At 44.0% G+C, this 16,485-nt stretch overlaps 1 protein-coding gene across 3 annotated transcripts in view; it reads left to right on the forward strand.

The window, feature by feature from the left end:
• Nucleotides 1-7,585: 7,585 nt before the first annotated feature.
• The window catches only part of SLC31A2 (solute carrier family 31 member 2), a 526,804-nt gene continuing 517,904 nt past the window's right edge, over nucleotides 7,586-16,485 (forward strand). For all 3 annotated transcript variants that reach the window (XR_014507088.1, XR_014507089.1, XM_083423216.1), the window contains exons 1-2: nucleotides 7,586-7,769; nucleotides 15,214-15,280. Coding sequence is in view for 1 of the 3 variants with exons in the window: in XM_083423216.1 (XP_083279342.1) it covers nucleotides 7,761-7,769; nucleotides 15,214-15,280 (76 nt within the window). In the remaining 2 variants the exon portion in view is untranslated. The remainder of the gene's footprint in view (nucleotides 7,770-15,213; nucleotides 15,281-16,485) is intronic.

The raw sequence follows: 16,485 nt of genomic DNA on the forward strand, positions 1-16,485 counted from the left end.
AGCGATGTTATTTATGAAAGTGATGATATATGGAAACCATCTCGATACGAGGATTGGACGAACGGAAAAATCCACACAGGATATAATTGGTGTTTATCTGCTTAAGGAGATTATCAGAAGAGATCATAAAGAAAAAAAGAAAAAATATACGAACAAGATGAGATGTGGAAACAGCAAGATAAGACTGGATAGAATTGTGAACTTTATTTGGACTGATTTGGACATTAACGCAGTAGCAAGAAGATGATCAGAATCCCCCTTCGGATCTTGAAATATGGGTCCCCTAAACAAAAATTTAAAACTCGGCTTTGTAATTCAGAATTTATGGGATGTGATTTGATTTGATTTGATTGGTCGGTTAATAATTATTATTTTTTTAAAAAAGAACCTGGGACCTTTTTTTGCATAAAACCTTCACACTACCACAGAATTGTTCTTCACTTAAAAGATTCCACTCTTTGTGGCTCTGAAAGCAGGACTGAATTAATTAGCAACACAGGAAGCTTCCCGTCTGCAGACTTTGCTGTTTTAAGGCTTCCTGCTTAAAAGAAGAAGAAAATACTTTCAATTTCAGAATGTGGGACTGCACAGAGTTTTGAACTCATACACTTCAAGTATATTTGTTATAGTATTGAGTCTGCCTCCCCCAAATCGTGTGTGATGATTTGTTAGCCAGTTCAGGGTTGTTGTTGTTGTTGTTTACAACTTCACAACTTATGCATCAGACACACCCCACTAAAAAAAAGAGAGAGAGAAAAGCCAAATGATAAAAAGTGTGCTTTGCTCCTTCCTCACACCCTGTATCTTTGGTGGTGTCTCCACAAGAGCCTGTATTTCTTATGAAGCAATGGTTCATTATCAGTTACTGAACTGCCTTAGTTCAGTAACAGGTGCAAAACCAGGAGTACTTCAAATGTATTTATGAGGATGTGTTATGAAGCATGACCTGCCCAGAGATGAAGGGGAAGAAGAGGAGTTTCCAGCCCAAAAGAATACAGTGTTTTAATTTGGTTTGGGCAATATCTTTTATGTATGAAAACCAAGCGTATCCTACCCTTACATAATTTGTGTACATGCTGTCCCTGACATTGGCTTAATAAACAGCTACATCTAAATTGCTCAATTCCACCCCCACCCATTTTTCAAATTGCACATTGTCAAGCTTTCTGACAGCACAATTTTCCCCAACTCTACATTTTATGTCCAACTGCGATGCACGCATGCACACACACACACACACACAGAAGAAACCTTGGATGTGTTCCTAAGTTGTACTTAATATTAGAAATTATCTGATAGCTTCCCCCTTATAAAAAATATACTTCTGGGTGACCAGAGGCAGTTTTAGAGCTTCAGGGGGCACCAAAACAATGCTGTAGAAAGGAGCATGAGAGGTTGGGGAGTGGGGTATCATTGAATTTTAGCGTTGCACAAGGCACTGCTGAAATTTGAGAGCCCAAAGTCTGCCACTGCCATGACAACATAGCATCATACTATGCATAACCTTGCAAAGGAACCTTAATATAAACATAAAAATGCAGTGCACAGCAGTTTACTACATGTTGAAAAGGGAAATTCACAAGCACACTAAATAAACCACTTAGTAATATCCACCAGGAGCTGCTTGTCCAGGGAGGTATCTCGGCTGTAAATCCAACAAAATTCTGCAGAAGTGACAGTTGTATTATTACACCTCTCTGACCAGCAACATAATGCAGAATGGGGTCTTGTGTAGCTGCAGAGCAGTCCCTCTGCTCCTCAACACCTTTTTGCATAAGCCATTTTGGCAAGAGATCAGACTTTGGACCACCATCCCACCAATAAGAACTATATGGAGTACGTCCAGTGCTTGGCTATCTCTAGCTGGGCAGCAGCCTTCATTATTGGGTCTTAACTGCCCAGCATCAACTCCCAACAAAAAGGCCAATGAGCTTACACCTGCCCTGCCCACCTTATTTTACACTGCTGCTGGCCAGCTCATCCCCTACCACCTAGCAACCCCATCACCTACTGATGTCAGAGGTGCAGTTTGCCACAAGGTCCCTAAAACCTAGAGCTGGCTCTGCTTTTTCTTGTACTTACAATGCTGATGTTTCTTAAGTTTGCTCATAAATAGAGGGATCTGTGTTCTCCATTAAAACAAACAGCCCCTTGTGTTAATCACCACCTGATTGGAAAAAGACTCTGCCCACCATTAATTTCTCAAAATCCCATTTCAAAGCCATCTAGTGTTCATTCCCAGATTCTACAGCAGTGCATATGGTAAACAAATGATAGCAGGGTGTTTTGTTTTGTTTCACTTTGTCTGATAAATAATTTCTGCCCCTTGTCTGTCCTCAATTCCCTGCCAATCTATTTCATTGGGTGGCCATGGTTTCTAGTTATTATGAGTGGAAGGAGAAGTCTTATAAACTAACTCCCACCTTCCTTTTTGTTCAGTCTGAACAGTCTTTCCTCATAGAGAATGTTCTTCCAATATATGATTTTCCAGCTTTTATTTACCTAAGAGAAAGGAGCATGTGGGAAGGAAGTCCAATGGCTATCCCATAACTATTGCCTGGAAGTAAATAGCTATTAATGTACACTACATAAATCTGTTGTTGTTGTTGTTGTTGTTGTTGTTGTTGTTGTTGTTGTTGTTGTTGTTGTTATATTTATATTTATATCCCACCCATCTGACTGGGTTTCCCAAACACACTGGGCGGCTTACAGCATACATAAAAACATAATAAAACATCAAATATTTAAAAAATGGAATATCTTATACAGACTATTAATAAACCAATAAATCAACAGAAACAAATAATAGGATTGAGAAGTTGGTTTGAATGATAGATTTGGGTACCACCAATCCTGTGACTTGATGTATGTAAGATGGGAATCTACAAGAAGTGGTCAAACTTGTCTCTTTGTTAACAGTCTTAGCCAAGCCTGTTACATGTCTTTTACATGTCTTTGGGGCTTTTCTGGAAACCTAAGGGAAAGCAAGATCTGTTGCAGTGCTAATGCTGTGAATCTCTCCATTCTCTTTTTTAAAAAAATTAAATTTTATTAACATATAAAACACATAAATATACATTTGCACAATTACACAATACACGTACATAACACACTGCCTTATTTTCATAACATAAAACATACCTACATTACTCTATATAATACCTAAGTATACTGTACATATCAACATACCTACACACCTACCCCACACGGACACCCACCAAGTGACTTGACTTCCAGCCGTTCTTGTTACACTACTTTATTTTTCCAACTAGCTTAAACACATTTCATTATTTCTTTAATCTCTTCTTCTAATCTTAACTTTACTCTCCTTTCACTCTAATCATTTTCTGGATTCACTCAATATCTGTCAGAAATTCTACTTTTTCTACATAAATTTGGATGTATTCCTTAAAGATAGCCCACTCTTTATTCACTTTATTCTCCTCATCCTCCCTGTTAGTTCAGCAATATGGAAGTATTCTATCATTTTAGATAACCAGTCTGTTTTAGTTGGGACGCTGCTGCTTTTCCAATTTTTGGCAATCATTAACCTTGCCACCGTAGTTGCATACATAAATATTGGCCTGACCGATCTTTTTATTTCCTCTGATATGATGCCTAGGAGAAAGGATTCTGGGTTTTTTTCAAATGAAAATCTAAACATCTTTTTCAGTTCGTTATAGATATTTTCCCATTCTCTGTACACAAACCCTTCAACATTTCTCTGATGAAAATAGGGATGTCCCATTCCATAATGATAATTTTACTATTTATACCCCAAACATTTTACTGGGTTACCCCAGCCACTCTGGGCAGCTTCCAGCAAATATAAAAACACAATAAAACATTAAAAACCTTCCCTATACAGGATTGCCTTCAGATGGCTCAGGGGTCAGATAACTCCATACCATTCAAAATTTATCCATTGAAAATAGAGACATCCTAAGGAAAAGTGAAACATTCCGGGGTCAAATCAGAAACCGAGACAGCTTCTCTAACTCAGGGAGCTCTCTGGCAAATAGGGACACTTTGGAGGGACTGTGTTCAGGTTCTATATATGCATTAAAAACCCATATATCCTAAAGATACCAGTCTCCTTTGACCTTCATTCTAAGAAAACAGAACACTTGGTACTCCCAGAGTCTCTCACCATTTGGGGGTGGCATGTAACAATACATATTCAAAATTTAAACCTGTGTAAAATCTGATGAGGAATCAAGCAATTGGCATTTTATCAGAGTAGTGGCTTCACACAAGGGATGTGTGTTGAGTGTGCTTTAAATGTGTTATGTACTGAAGTTCTCACCCTGGGTCAGCAGGGGGATACTGTAGATAGTTATGCAAATGAAGGATCGAAAGTAATGTTCAGTGATTGGATAGTTTGCATGCAAATGAAGGATTGAAAGTAACGTTCAGTGATTGGATAGTTTTAGAAAATGGCAACAGTTACATTGTACTGGAGCTCTATATAAGCAGGCTGACTGAGCTCCTCAGTTCACTTCTGTTCTGGCATCTGAATAAAGAAGAGCTGTTTGAAGAATCGCTGTGTCGTCCGATATGTTCGCCCACAACTTAACAAAATGCATGGTGCTGATCTGTCCAGAGTGGAAGGAAATGTATCATGCTGAAAGCAATCTGTCCTTACAAAAGCCACAGACATCTCTGGACACAAGTACAGACCTTCGTGTATAAAAATGAAACGTAAAGGGCAGTCCCAGCCAAAGAGGTTTCCCATTCCTAGCACTGAATAGAGTTCTATATTAGCCCCTTTCTCTTTCCCTACCAAAGGGCTGTCCATGACTGACAATCTGCAAACACTGCTCAGCTGAGGCCTCAAAGAATAACTCGGTTGGTAGATTATGGGACTTTATCTCATGGTCGTTCAAGCCCCAGTTGGGCAAAAAATTCCTGCATTGCAGGGGGTTGGAACAGATTACTGTATCCTTTCCTTCCAACTCTTTTATAGTAAAGGTAAAGGTACCCCTGCCCGTTCGGACCAGTCTTGCCAGACTCTAGGGTAGTGCGCTCATCTCACTCTATAGGCCAGGAGCCAGCGCTGTCCGCAGACACTTCCGGGTCACGTGGCCAGTGTGACAAGCTGCATCTGGCGAGCCAGCGCAGCGCACGGAACACCGTTTACCTTCCCGCTGGTAAGTGGTCCCTATTTATCTACTTGCACCCGGGGGTGCTTTCGAACTGCTAGGTTGGCAGGCGCTGGGACCGAACGACGGGAGCGCACCCCGCCGCGGGGATTCGAACCGCCGACCATGCGATCGGCAAGTCCTAGGCGCTGAGGTTTTACCCACAGCACAGAAAAAAGTGTGACTCGTTTGTTTGTTTGTTGTGCAGTTGGATACAAAATGTGGGCTGGAGTGGGGCCATCATGAAGTCGGAAAGCTGATGTGTGGTTTGAAAAATTGGGGTGGACGAAAATCAAACACATAGGTGTAGGCATTTATTAAGCACCTTAACTACTAACTACAGGCTATTGCAGACACAGAGTGTACACACAAATTATGTAAAGGGAGAATGTGCTCAGTTTGCTCCCATTCTTAAACTCCCCAGACCATATTAAATCACTTTCTTCTTTCTGGCTGGAACCTCCTCTTCTTTCTCTTTCAGTCAGGTAACGCTTCATCACATCAAAGTAAACACTCCTAAAATACTCCTGGTTTTGCACCTGTTACTGAACTAAGGTGGATAGATGGATGAATCCCTGGTGTGCTACAAGCTCCCTATGGAGAAACCCACCATGGATTCAGGGTGAAAGGAAGGAGCAGGGCACATTTTGTATTTGTTTGGCTTTTCCTTTTTTGGTGTGTGGAGTCTGATGCAGTGTTCGTGCTACTGGAAAATCTGCTTTTAAAGTAATTTTAAAATCATTGCTCCCAAACAACCTGCTTCTGGCTGCCAAGGAAAAATGCGGAACCCTCCTGTGTTTTCTTCCATCTCCCTTTTCTAAAGGCATCATCAGGTGGTTTCAGCTGCAGTCTGCTGCAAAGACTGAGCCTCAAAGCTGCAAGGGGCCTGCTGCATCTGTATCCTCTTGCAGAGGAATGAATCTAAGCGACAGAGAGACAGAGAGGGTCAGGAGATGAGGCGACTGCCAAATTAACCAATGGCAGGAACCTAATGTCTTAGCCTAATAGACCCAACTGCCGGTGGTACCTGCTGGAGGTGTAAAGCTGCAAATGCTGAGAAATTTGGGTTCATGCCAGAAAATCCTTGGAAGGTATAGTGATGGGAAACAAAGAATGTACTGTGATAACTGGTTATACTTTACCCAGGGACCCTTTAATTCTCCTCTTTTGATATGTTAAAGAAAATTGTACTAACAGAGGACAGGGAATTAATCAACATCTATTAACTGCTGCCAGAACCTAGGAACCAACTCCTAGGGGCACGAGGGCTTCGGCACACACAATAAAATACTTGTGGGCACCAGACCCCCACAAAGTTGGTGGGCGTTCCCATTCAGATGGTGTGTGTGCAGTGTGTAATGTGATTGATTATGCAGGGAGGGGATTACCTGGGCCCCCACAATATTTTTTTCAGGTTGGCACCCTTGTGCCTGAATTATTATTGTCATATTGGGGAGGAGGTAAGAACACCATTCTTGAGAGAATGGATAACTAAAATCTGGGATAAGGTATGTAGGGTTAAGCTTACATATATGGTGAGAACCAGAGGGCAGACATCAAGATAATGGTGTGTGTGTGTTTGTGTAACTGAGTCTTTTTCATCTGTTCAGCCACTGAACAGGATGCTGGACTATGGGTCACTGACAAGATCCAACATGCTTGTCTTATGTGCTCAAGACTCACCCTTTTTAAATAAAATAAAAAAGTTGGTGAGATCCTGTAGTTTTTTTGTTTTAATTGGCTATAAAGATTTAAAAGATTACTGGTTGTAAATAGAACGATAGATTAATTAGCACGGTGGTTTTGTTTCTGGTATTTGATTTTGATTATGCTTAAAATGGCATAATAGGATGATACTGAAATGTTTGTTATTCGAGGGGTGCATGTCTGGAGCCTTGTGAAGGTAGCTAGCCTAAAAGGCGGCTTATAAATGATAAGATAAAATAAATATAGAACTAATATTATGCCTAGCAGAATAAGATAATCGCAGGGAGGCCCTCTGCGATTGCAGGAATGGAAGTGCTTCACGGAGCGTCCCTACCAGCTGTTACAGCTGTTGCATCCGGGCTTGCCGAGCAAAGCATTCTGGGAGGTGTAGTTTGAAAATGTCCAAAATCTCCCTCCCGCCCTTCTTTAAAAATAGGGAACCACAACTATGCACCGAGGTAAACGGTATCGTTGCAAAGAGCCTTAGGACTACCCGACCCTTTCTTTCCTAGATTTACATTTATTATTCGCAGTATTATTGCAATATTTTTTCGAATCGGCCTGATTAACTTCTACTCTCTATTTACTCTAGAGTAAGCACAAAGCGATGCATGCAGTCAATCAAGGTTTTGCAATGTGCCGCTTGTCTAAATCGTAAAATAGCATTTGTTCTGGGCTGGGGAGGAAGACGGGAGTGCAAATAAATAAACCCAGAATAATAGACTACAATTCCCAGGATGCTGCGCGCCCTGGCCCACGTGACTCCTCATGAAATTCATTATCTTTTACCGAGGCATTGAATCTAGGCGGAACCTGATCGAGTGGAACGAACTTAATTGCGCGCAGACGGCAACTCGCCTGCTGCTTCTGCCGGAGGAAAAAAGGAAGAGGTGAAGAAAATACTGCAGCAAGATGATGCAGGCAAGTCTGTTTCAAAATTGTAGATGGTGTCTATTTAATTTACTTATTTAATTGGAAGCAAATTAAAAATGCGGAGCTTGTTTTTTTTTAAAAAAGCAAAAGTTTGTGGACAGATTCTCCCCGGCTCGTGTTGCTTTCATTTTTGCTGAGATAGATGCTGATCCAATTTTTATAAACAAATGCCGGACAGCTACTTTACTATAACGTAACTGTGCCCAGAAGATAGCCTTTATTTAGCTCTTTTAAGAGCGTCGTAATGAAATTTCGATCGCGATCTTAATTTGCACGCTGGGCGAGTCAGCGTCTCCATCTGTTGCCTGTTTACCAGGAACAGACTAGTGTTTTGTTGGGTTCCTTGAAAAACAATGAGCCTTATTTTGTCCCTAATTGGGGGCGGGTGGTGGTGGAGAGAGAGATTTTGGGATGACTTTCCTTTTAAAGAGAAGTTGATGTACATCTCTCACCGTTTGGCGAGTTTCATCGGAAGCTGCCTCACGCAGAGTCAAACCATTGCTCATCTAGCTCACTATAGTTTACCCACACTGACTGGCAGCTGCTCGTCAGGGTATCAGAAAAGGACTGTTCCCATTCCTACCTGGAGATGGCAGGGACTGAATCTGGGACCTAATCTAAGCCTGGGTAGGCAACCTAAGGCCTGGGGGCCGGATGCAGCCAAATTGCCTTCTCAATCCAACCTGCGGACGATCCGGGAATCAGCGTGTTTTTACATGAGTAGAATGAGTCCTTTTATTTAAAATTCATCTCTGGGTTATTTGTGGGGCAAAGGAATTTGTTCATCCCCTCCCAAAAAAAAATTAAATATAGTCTGCCCCCCCACAAGGTCTGAGGGACAGTGGACCAGCCCCCTGCTGAAAAAGTTGGCTGACCCCTGTAATCTAAGCAGATGCTGTACCATTGAGCTGCAGCTATTCCCTTGCCTTAAAAAGGTAAAGGTAAAGGGACACCTGATCATTATGTCCAGTCGTGGCCAACTCTAGGGTTGCGGCGCTCATCTCACTTTATTGGCTGAGGGAGCCGGTGTACAGCTGCCGGGTCATGTGGCCAGCATGACTAAGCCGCTTCTGGCAAACCAGAGCAGCGCACAGAAACGCCGTTTACCTTCCCGCCAGAGCGGTACCTATTTATCTACTTGCACTTTGACGTGCTTTTGAACTGCTAGGTTGGCAGGAGCAGGGACCGAGCAATGGGAGCTCACCCCGTTGCAGGGATTCGAACCGCTGACCTTCTGATCGGCAAGTCCTAGGCTCTGTGGTTTAACCCACAGCGCCACTCGCGTCCCATTCCCTTGCCTTACAGACACTTAATCCTTGAGTTGGGTTGGAGAGATATATCTTGGGTCCAGAGTGCATGAATACAAACTTTAGATTTACAGTATAAAGAAATTTTTGGTCCAGCTCTCCCAGTGGCTATACACCATGCAGGCAGCTCAGAAGACTATGAAAATGATTGGGGTGGGGTGGGCTGGATTGGGTTGTTGCACAGGCGTGCCTAATCACCCTGAACTGTGCACCCAGAATTTGCTGCTATGCTATAGAATCCCTCCCTAAAACTGTCTGGAAGTGGTGAGGTTAGGCAATTTCAGACTCTGGACTTCATGATTTTACAAGGGTTGGCCCTCTTTAGATGGAGATGTGTATTATTTCACTTACTTCAGAATGTAATGAGAGAACCCTGATGCTCTCCTACTTGTGTTGCTGAGTGGGGCTGCCAGCATCTGCCCCCAAATCCTACCTTACAGTGCCACTTTTGTTGCCACCAGCCATGCCTCTGTCCTAGGTCTGGCACTTATCTCCTCCTGATCTTTGGGAGAGGACAGGATAGTACAGGAGGAGGTGATCCCCCAGGTATCTTGGCCCCAAGCTAGGGTTTGAAAGGTCCTTGCTAAATTGTGCCTGAGAGCTAATTGGTATGGCTATGGGTGTAAAATGCCCCCGCACAGACTTTCATTCCTTCCCCACCCCATAACCCCCTGTCCAGATAGATGGGTTTCCTACTTCAGAGGTCAGCACAAGACAGACAACTGCTGGTGCTCATTCAGACCAGTGGAGCCAGAACCAATGAGAGGCAGAGCCAACTAATTCTGGTCTAGTCCCCTGCCCATCCTTCTCCCTTCTGGCTTCTACAAGGGCTACACTTGAGACTAAGGTGGCAGGCAGGGCCACCCTCTGAACTGGTTGCAAGTAAAAGGGCAGACAGGCAGGAGCAGTTGGGGTTGATGGGGCAGTGCCCAACTGGACCAGCCTAAACTGGACTGCCACCAGGTAAATGGGCAGCAGGAACAGAAGAGCCTTTGTCAATGTGAAATAGCCCTTGGACTGGTGTGTGTGGATTTTCAATCCAAGCCAATCCTATTGTCTTCCCAAAAGGCAAGCGGAGGACAGGAGAGAGCTGGAGAGTGGGGGCTGGTCCATTGGGATTACTGGAGCCCGTTCCACCAATATCAGCCAGCCTTTCTACTTCCTGCCTTCCTACTTACAGTCAGTCCAGGGGGTGGAACTGCCAGTCAACTTGTAGAACTCAACGGGGAGGAGGGCAGGGGCCAAACTAGAATGAGTTGTCTCTGCCTCTCGTTGACTATGGCACCATCTGCCTCAATGGGCACCAATCACCACTGCATCCAGGTATTTCCTAGTCATTCCGAAGGCCAGCAATTGAAGAAAAGTTGTCTCCCAGAGGGCACCAGCCACTACTGGGTTTGGAGGTGAATCTGATGTAACTTGACAAGGCTCTGAATTTTCTTGTTGCAATCCCGTCCCCCTTCCCATTTTCTATAATGGCTTTTAAATAAGTATTTTGCTAATTAAAATAATGCAACATGTGTGTGCATGAAAAAGGCGGTGGGGTGATATGAGTCATGCTTCCTCAGTGGGCTTTCCCAGTATAACCAGAAGCTGTTCTTTGGTTCCTTGAAAGTAGGTTAGACAGTACTGCTTCCGCATCCTACCTGCCTGTTTACTCAGGAAGTCCTACTTGAGTATGTGCCAAACTGTCCCACCTCATTAGAGCGATCCTGTGTATGCATACTTGGAAGTAGGTCTCAATAGGCTAGTCACATTCTTTTGCATTTGCTGCAACAGCCTGATGCAACTTCCTATGGAAGAGGACTCTGATGTTTATTGTAGTCCCCAGCGTAAACACTATGAGAACAAGCCAGTCAAAGCAAAGTCCTTTTAAGTCCCCATGATTTCAATGTGAGAGAGTGCTATTCTTATTTTATGAGAAGTCCCACTGTATTCATTTTAGAGATGGATGGAGAAATCTGATTCAGTTCACATGCCTGACTTCTTCTTCTTAATTAAATTTCTATACCACCTTCATCTGAGAATCACAGGGCAAACAAGACTTTGGGTATCTTTGTAAATATGCCAGGGAAGGGAGAAAACAGCCCCAAGGGTCAAGTGTCTCCCTCCAATGTTCTTTATCGGACCTTTGGGACTCACCCTAGGCCATACTCCTTCCTCAGCTGTGGGTTCTCTGTTCAGTCTATATCCCTCACTGACCAGAAGAGAGCGTAGATCTGATTCTCATGCAGACTAACCCTTGGTTCAATTCTGAGTGTCCCTAGGCAGGGCTGGGAGAGACCTTGAAAGCCTGGAGAATCACTGCTGGTCAGTGTAGTCTAGTGTTCCTCAACCTTGGGTCCCAAGCTGTTATTGGACTACAACACCTGTCATCCTTAGCTAGCAAGACCAGTGGTCAGGTATGATGGGAATTGTAGTCCAAAAACAACTGGAGACACAAGGTTGGTGTACACGGCTGTGGACAATACTGAACTGGGTAGAGCAGTGGTCTGGCAGCTTCCTATGTTCCTCAGGAATTAGTGAAACATAGGAAATTCTCCAGTTCTCTGTTCTCCCTTCATGTGATCTGCTAGAAGTGTTTACCCGATTATCCCACTGATTAGAAACCACAGCTTTCTTCCCAAGCTCTTTCACAATGAAAGAATCAGTCCTGATTCTGTTTCCGCCTCCATCTCTTTCATTCACAGCAACCCAATAATTGCGACCTCACACCTAGACATGCCTAGTCTTGTGTGAATTTCCTCAACTCCCATTGGAGTTTCTTTTGCAGACAGTGTATGTTCAACTTATTGCTTTAGGTTGAGCATTAAAAAGCTCAGTATTGTTGACACTGGCAAGCAGCAACTCCCCTGGGTTTCAGACAGGAGTTTTTCCAGTGCTACCTGGAGAAGACAAGGTTTGAGCCTGGGACCTTCTGTATGCAAATAAGATTAGGTTTATTTTAATTTAGTTAAAAAATTATGCCCCATATTGAGAAATTGCCTCAAAGTGGCTTTTAAGAGATGTAGTTTTGAATGCTTTAATTATTGTGAATATACTTTTTTAATGATGTGAACTGCCCTGGACTCCTATGGAAGGAAGAATGTGATAGAACACAATCATAGTTATTGATAATAATAAATTATGCAAGGGTGGGGAGCCTGTGGCCCTCTAAATCCAGCCAGATGGGCGGGGTAGAAATAATAAATTATTATTATTATAAATGTTTTTGGACCCCATCTCCCATCAACCCCCAGCCAGCAAGCTCAGTGGTCAAGGGTTATGGGAGCTGGAGTCCAGGGACATCTGGGGACCTAAGGTTGAAGAACACTGATCTAACCTATTTTCTTCTCTGGCTGGCAGTGGCTCTCCAGAACTTGGGCAGGGATGGGACCCAAATACTCCATGCACTCCATAGGCTTTTGCGACTGACCATGAGAATCTGCCTCTTAGGAAATCAGCTTTTGCATAATGCGGTTTTGGTTCTTCTTTCACATTCTCAGTTTTGCATGTTTCAAGAGAGATTCAACTTGAACAATTTCTGTTCGAAGATCCGACACAGGTGTGGAATTTGGCACCAAGAAACTGGTGCTGCCCGGAATTCACTGACCCTGTGAATGAGGGATTTGCAAAGACGCTGACCCTGTTTTTGACCATACCGTAATAGAGCTTCCACATTAATAAGCAAAACAGAGACCCAACAATTAGTTGGAATAAGATGACAGATAATCATAGGTTGGGATGATGAAAATGGCACATGATAAAGAACTTCCTTGTACAGAATCAAACCAGTGGTACAGGTTGTCAAATAAAGCCTATGTTACTGGTTGAGTCGCCCTGACACCTGTGGTAAATTACATATACACAGAGAGAGACAGACACACACAAGCTCTGTGACTGACTGGTCATCTGGAGGTTCCAGGGATCAAACTAGGAGCTTCTGGATTCAGAGCCTACATTGGCTCCCACTACATTTCCGAGCACAATTCAAAGTGTTGGTGCTGACCTTTAAAGCCCTAAACAGCCTTGGCCCAGTATACCTGAAGGAGCGTCTCCACCCCACATCGTTCTGCCCGGACACTGAGATCCAGCGCCGAGGGCCTTCTGGTGGTTCCCTCGTTGCAAGAAGCAAAGCTACAGGGAACCAGGAAGAGGGCCTTCTCGGTTGTGGCACCTGCCCTGTGGAATGCCCTCCCATCAGATGTCAAAGAGATAAACAACTACCTGACATTTAGAAGACATCTGAAGGCAGCCCTGTTTAGGAAAGCTTTTAATGTGTGACATTTTAATGTATTTTTAATCTTTGTTGGAAGCCGCCCAGAGCGGCTGGGGAGACCCAGCCAGATGGGTGGGGTACAAATAATAAATAATTGTTGTTGTTGTTTTTGTTGTTGTTGTTCCACCAAGCTCCTAACCCTAAAACGTCTTTAGCTCTAGTTCCTATCTGTACCAGCCACACCTCAGCAGAGTAAAATAGTGAATGACTATAGAGCCATGGGAGAGCTGGGAAGCAGACGTCACTCCATCAGCTCTGCTATGACAGGCCAAGACATCAGGCCCCCTCTCACCACAGCTGCCGTTCCAGCAGACCAGGAACGATGGGAAGCAGGGCTCATTTCATCAGCTTTGTCAGAGGCGCCGCTCCACCAGGCACCTCCTGCCCCTCTTGGTCAATATAGGAACAACAATTTAGAAACTTGCGCCTGAGTTTTGTTTTTCCTCTTCCTTCCCTTCCCTTTTCCCTTGTGGGTGTAAGCCTTGTGGATAAGAACTGCCTTGTTTTGATTGTGTGTAAGCAGCTCTGGGAGCCTTTCTGGCTGAACAGCAGGGTACAAATACTCTCAATGAATATAGGATGCAAGCCCTTATCACACATTCATTGTATGTAGAGGGGGCACTTCTGGGGTGTATGGGGTGTTAGGGGAGGGGCCATACCTCTGGTGGAAGCTGCCAGCATGCAAGAGTGGACACACCCTGGGGTTGGCTTCCTCTAGCTGGCTAAAGCAGGTGAGGGTAGCTGCTGGTTCTCAGACCCTCAGTGAGTGAGGGGCTTCCCCAGCATGTGAAGACAGGCTCCAGCAAATGGTGCAGCTGAGACCAAGATTGGATCCAGCGGTCAAGACGGTGGTTTATGCATGTGCTGTAGAGGGAAGTGACAAAATTTGGGGCAGCAACCTGGCATGCAGTTCTTTCCTGCCATTTTCACAGGGGAAAAGTTGGGGTGTGGCAACGCTGTCCAATTATGTTAGATGTCGTGCCACACAGTTCCCGCTGGTGTGAATTAAATTTAACATGGCATGCTGGTATATCAGTCAACACCCCACCCCCAATAACACAACAGGTACTACTGCAGTTTGAAAGGAAGATCAGAAATTGGGACAGGAGAACTTACACAGTGTTCCTCACATCTGAATGCACTTTTAGTCCTGGAGTTGCCCTTGTAGGACTCAGCAAGGAGGAGGGTGGGGGGAAGCTCTAAAATTAGTGGGCACCACCTCTCATTGGCCCTGGCACTACCTGCTCTTGGGCTCCTTGCTTTCTGCCCTACCAGTCCCAGTGGATCAATTTGTGTCAACATGGTGCCTTCCACATCTGTTCGACTACACCTCCATCAGTCCCAGCAATGAACAGTCATGCTCGCTGGGGCTGATGGGATGTTGGCAGGGCACCAGATTAGTGGAGGCTGTTCTTGCATAAGCCTGCCCTGGATTTAGGTAATTAGATTTGGGGCCCTGGCTTATTAAACTAGCCTATCAACCACGAACCTAGTGGGGCTACTTTACATATACTAGGGTAAATTGAACATAAATGTGTGTGTGTGTGAAAATAATATGCAAAAAAAAGTGTATCAGGAGAAGTTTGCACTAACATGTTGGTGAATTATCACGAGCACTTAAAAAAGAATTGCACGCTGACGTGGAATTGTGGAGAACTGAAATTAAGACCGGATAAGTGAGAAACAGAAATTGACAGATTCATTGACCCCTAATTCTGGAGGTAAAAAAGAAATTAGTGGATTGAATTGGAAAGAGGAGAAACTGAGATTGGCAGATTCACCCACCCTTGGTCCATAGCTAGCGCCAGAAACCTTGCCAGTGTTTCCTCTCTGTTAATTCTTCCTCCTTCCCATCCATCCTCTACAGATGTTTTTCTATTTCTCGGACAATGTGGTCCTTCTTTTTGACTTCTGGAAAACGCACACCCCAGCAGGTAAGAAAACAGCCTTATCTCTTAAGTAAATTTGAGCTGCTGAGGCAAACAAGAAAGGTCCTTGAGGATGAGGGAAGATTATATGAAACCTTAGCCTCAGAAACAAAGATGACAAAGCTTGCTCTGTGCCATGCATAAGACTTCCCTAGGCAACTGACTCCCTAGAATGCTTGGCTTCATAATAGTTTTGAGGGCCAAGAAGGAAGAAGTCAAACAAACTAACACAGGATTTATCCATACTGTACTTAGTTTTTACCCTACTCTTTCCAGACACAGGCTTGCACTTTAAAATTCTTGTGTCTGAGCACTCTTTCTTTGCCCTGGAGCTTTCCCTGCAAAAAACTACTCTTTAGTGCTCAATTGGAGCAAAGGGCAATTCTGCTTTTCCAGAGATTGCTTATAAAGAGTGGGGTTTTGTAGGGAAACCTCTGGAGCAAAAAAAGGGGGAGCACTTCGACACAGAGTTTTAATACTCTGCTGTTCATGGAAAGAGCAGTGGAAAGGTTAAGTGTGGAAAAGCCCACAGAAGACCAATTGTCCATAATATATCAGCCGTGGCTCAGTGGCAGGGCATCTGCTTTGCATGTAGGAGGTTATGGGTTCAATCCCCAGCATCTCCAGGTAGAGCTGGGAGAGACATTACCTAACTACATGGACCATTGGTGTGACTCAGTATAAGATAGCTTATTCTCCAGTCTCGTCTCTGTCATGCATGGTGTGGTAAAAGAATGGGGAGCCTGTGAGAACTGCAGCTCCCTTCAGGGGCAGAGAAGGTAGTTAAGGAGAACTTCCTCCATGCCAAGGGTACGGAACCTGCTGCTTTCCAGATGATGCCGAACTACAAATCCCACAATTCCTGACTACGGACCATGCTGGACTTTGTGCAAGGACATCTGGATGCTAAATCGGGGATTGTTGGATATATGTGAAAGGTAGAATAGGTCTGGAAGAGACACAGCCTTCACCCCACCTCCCCAAATAAAAGTTTAAGGACCCCCCCACCCCGCTTTTACGCACAACAGTTAAAAAGCATACAGGCACAGAGTTAAGGGAGGATGGACACAGGAACGTGAGTGAATTATGTAATTTACATGAACACACACACACACGAGCACATGCCTCTTGGACAAGGATATAATTGTTGAGGCTCTGGTAGGTTTCTTGAGATCAAAAATAGCTCCCTATAGATGAGCAGTGAAAAAAAT

This window comes from Podarcis tiliguerta (genome assembly GCF_965153285.1).
Source record: "Podarcis tiliguerta genome assembly, chromosome: Z".
Lineage (NCBI taxonomy): Eukaryota > Metazoa > Chordata > Lepidosauria > Squamata > Lacertidae > Podarcis > Podarcis tiliguerta.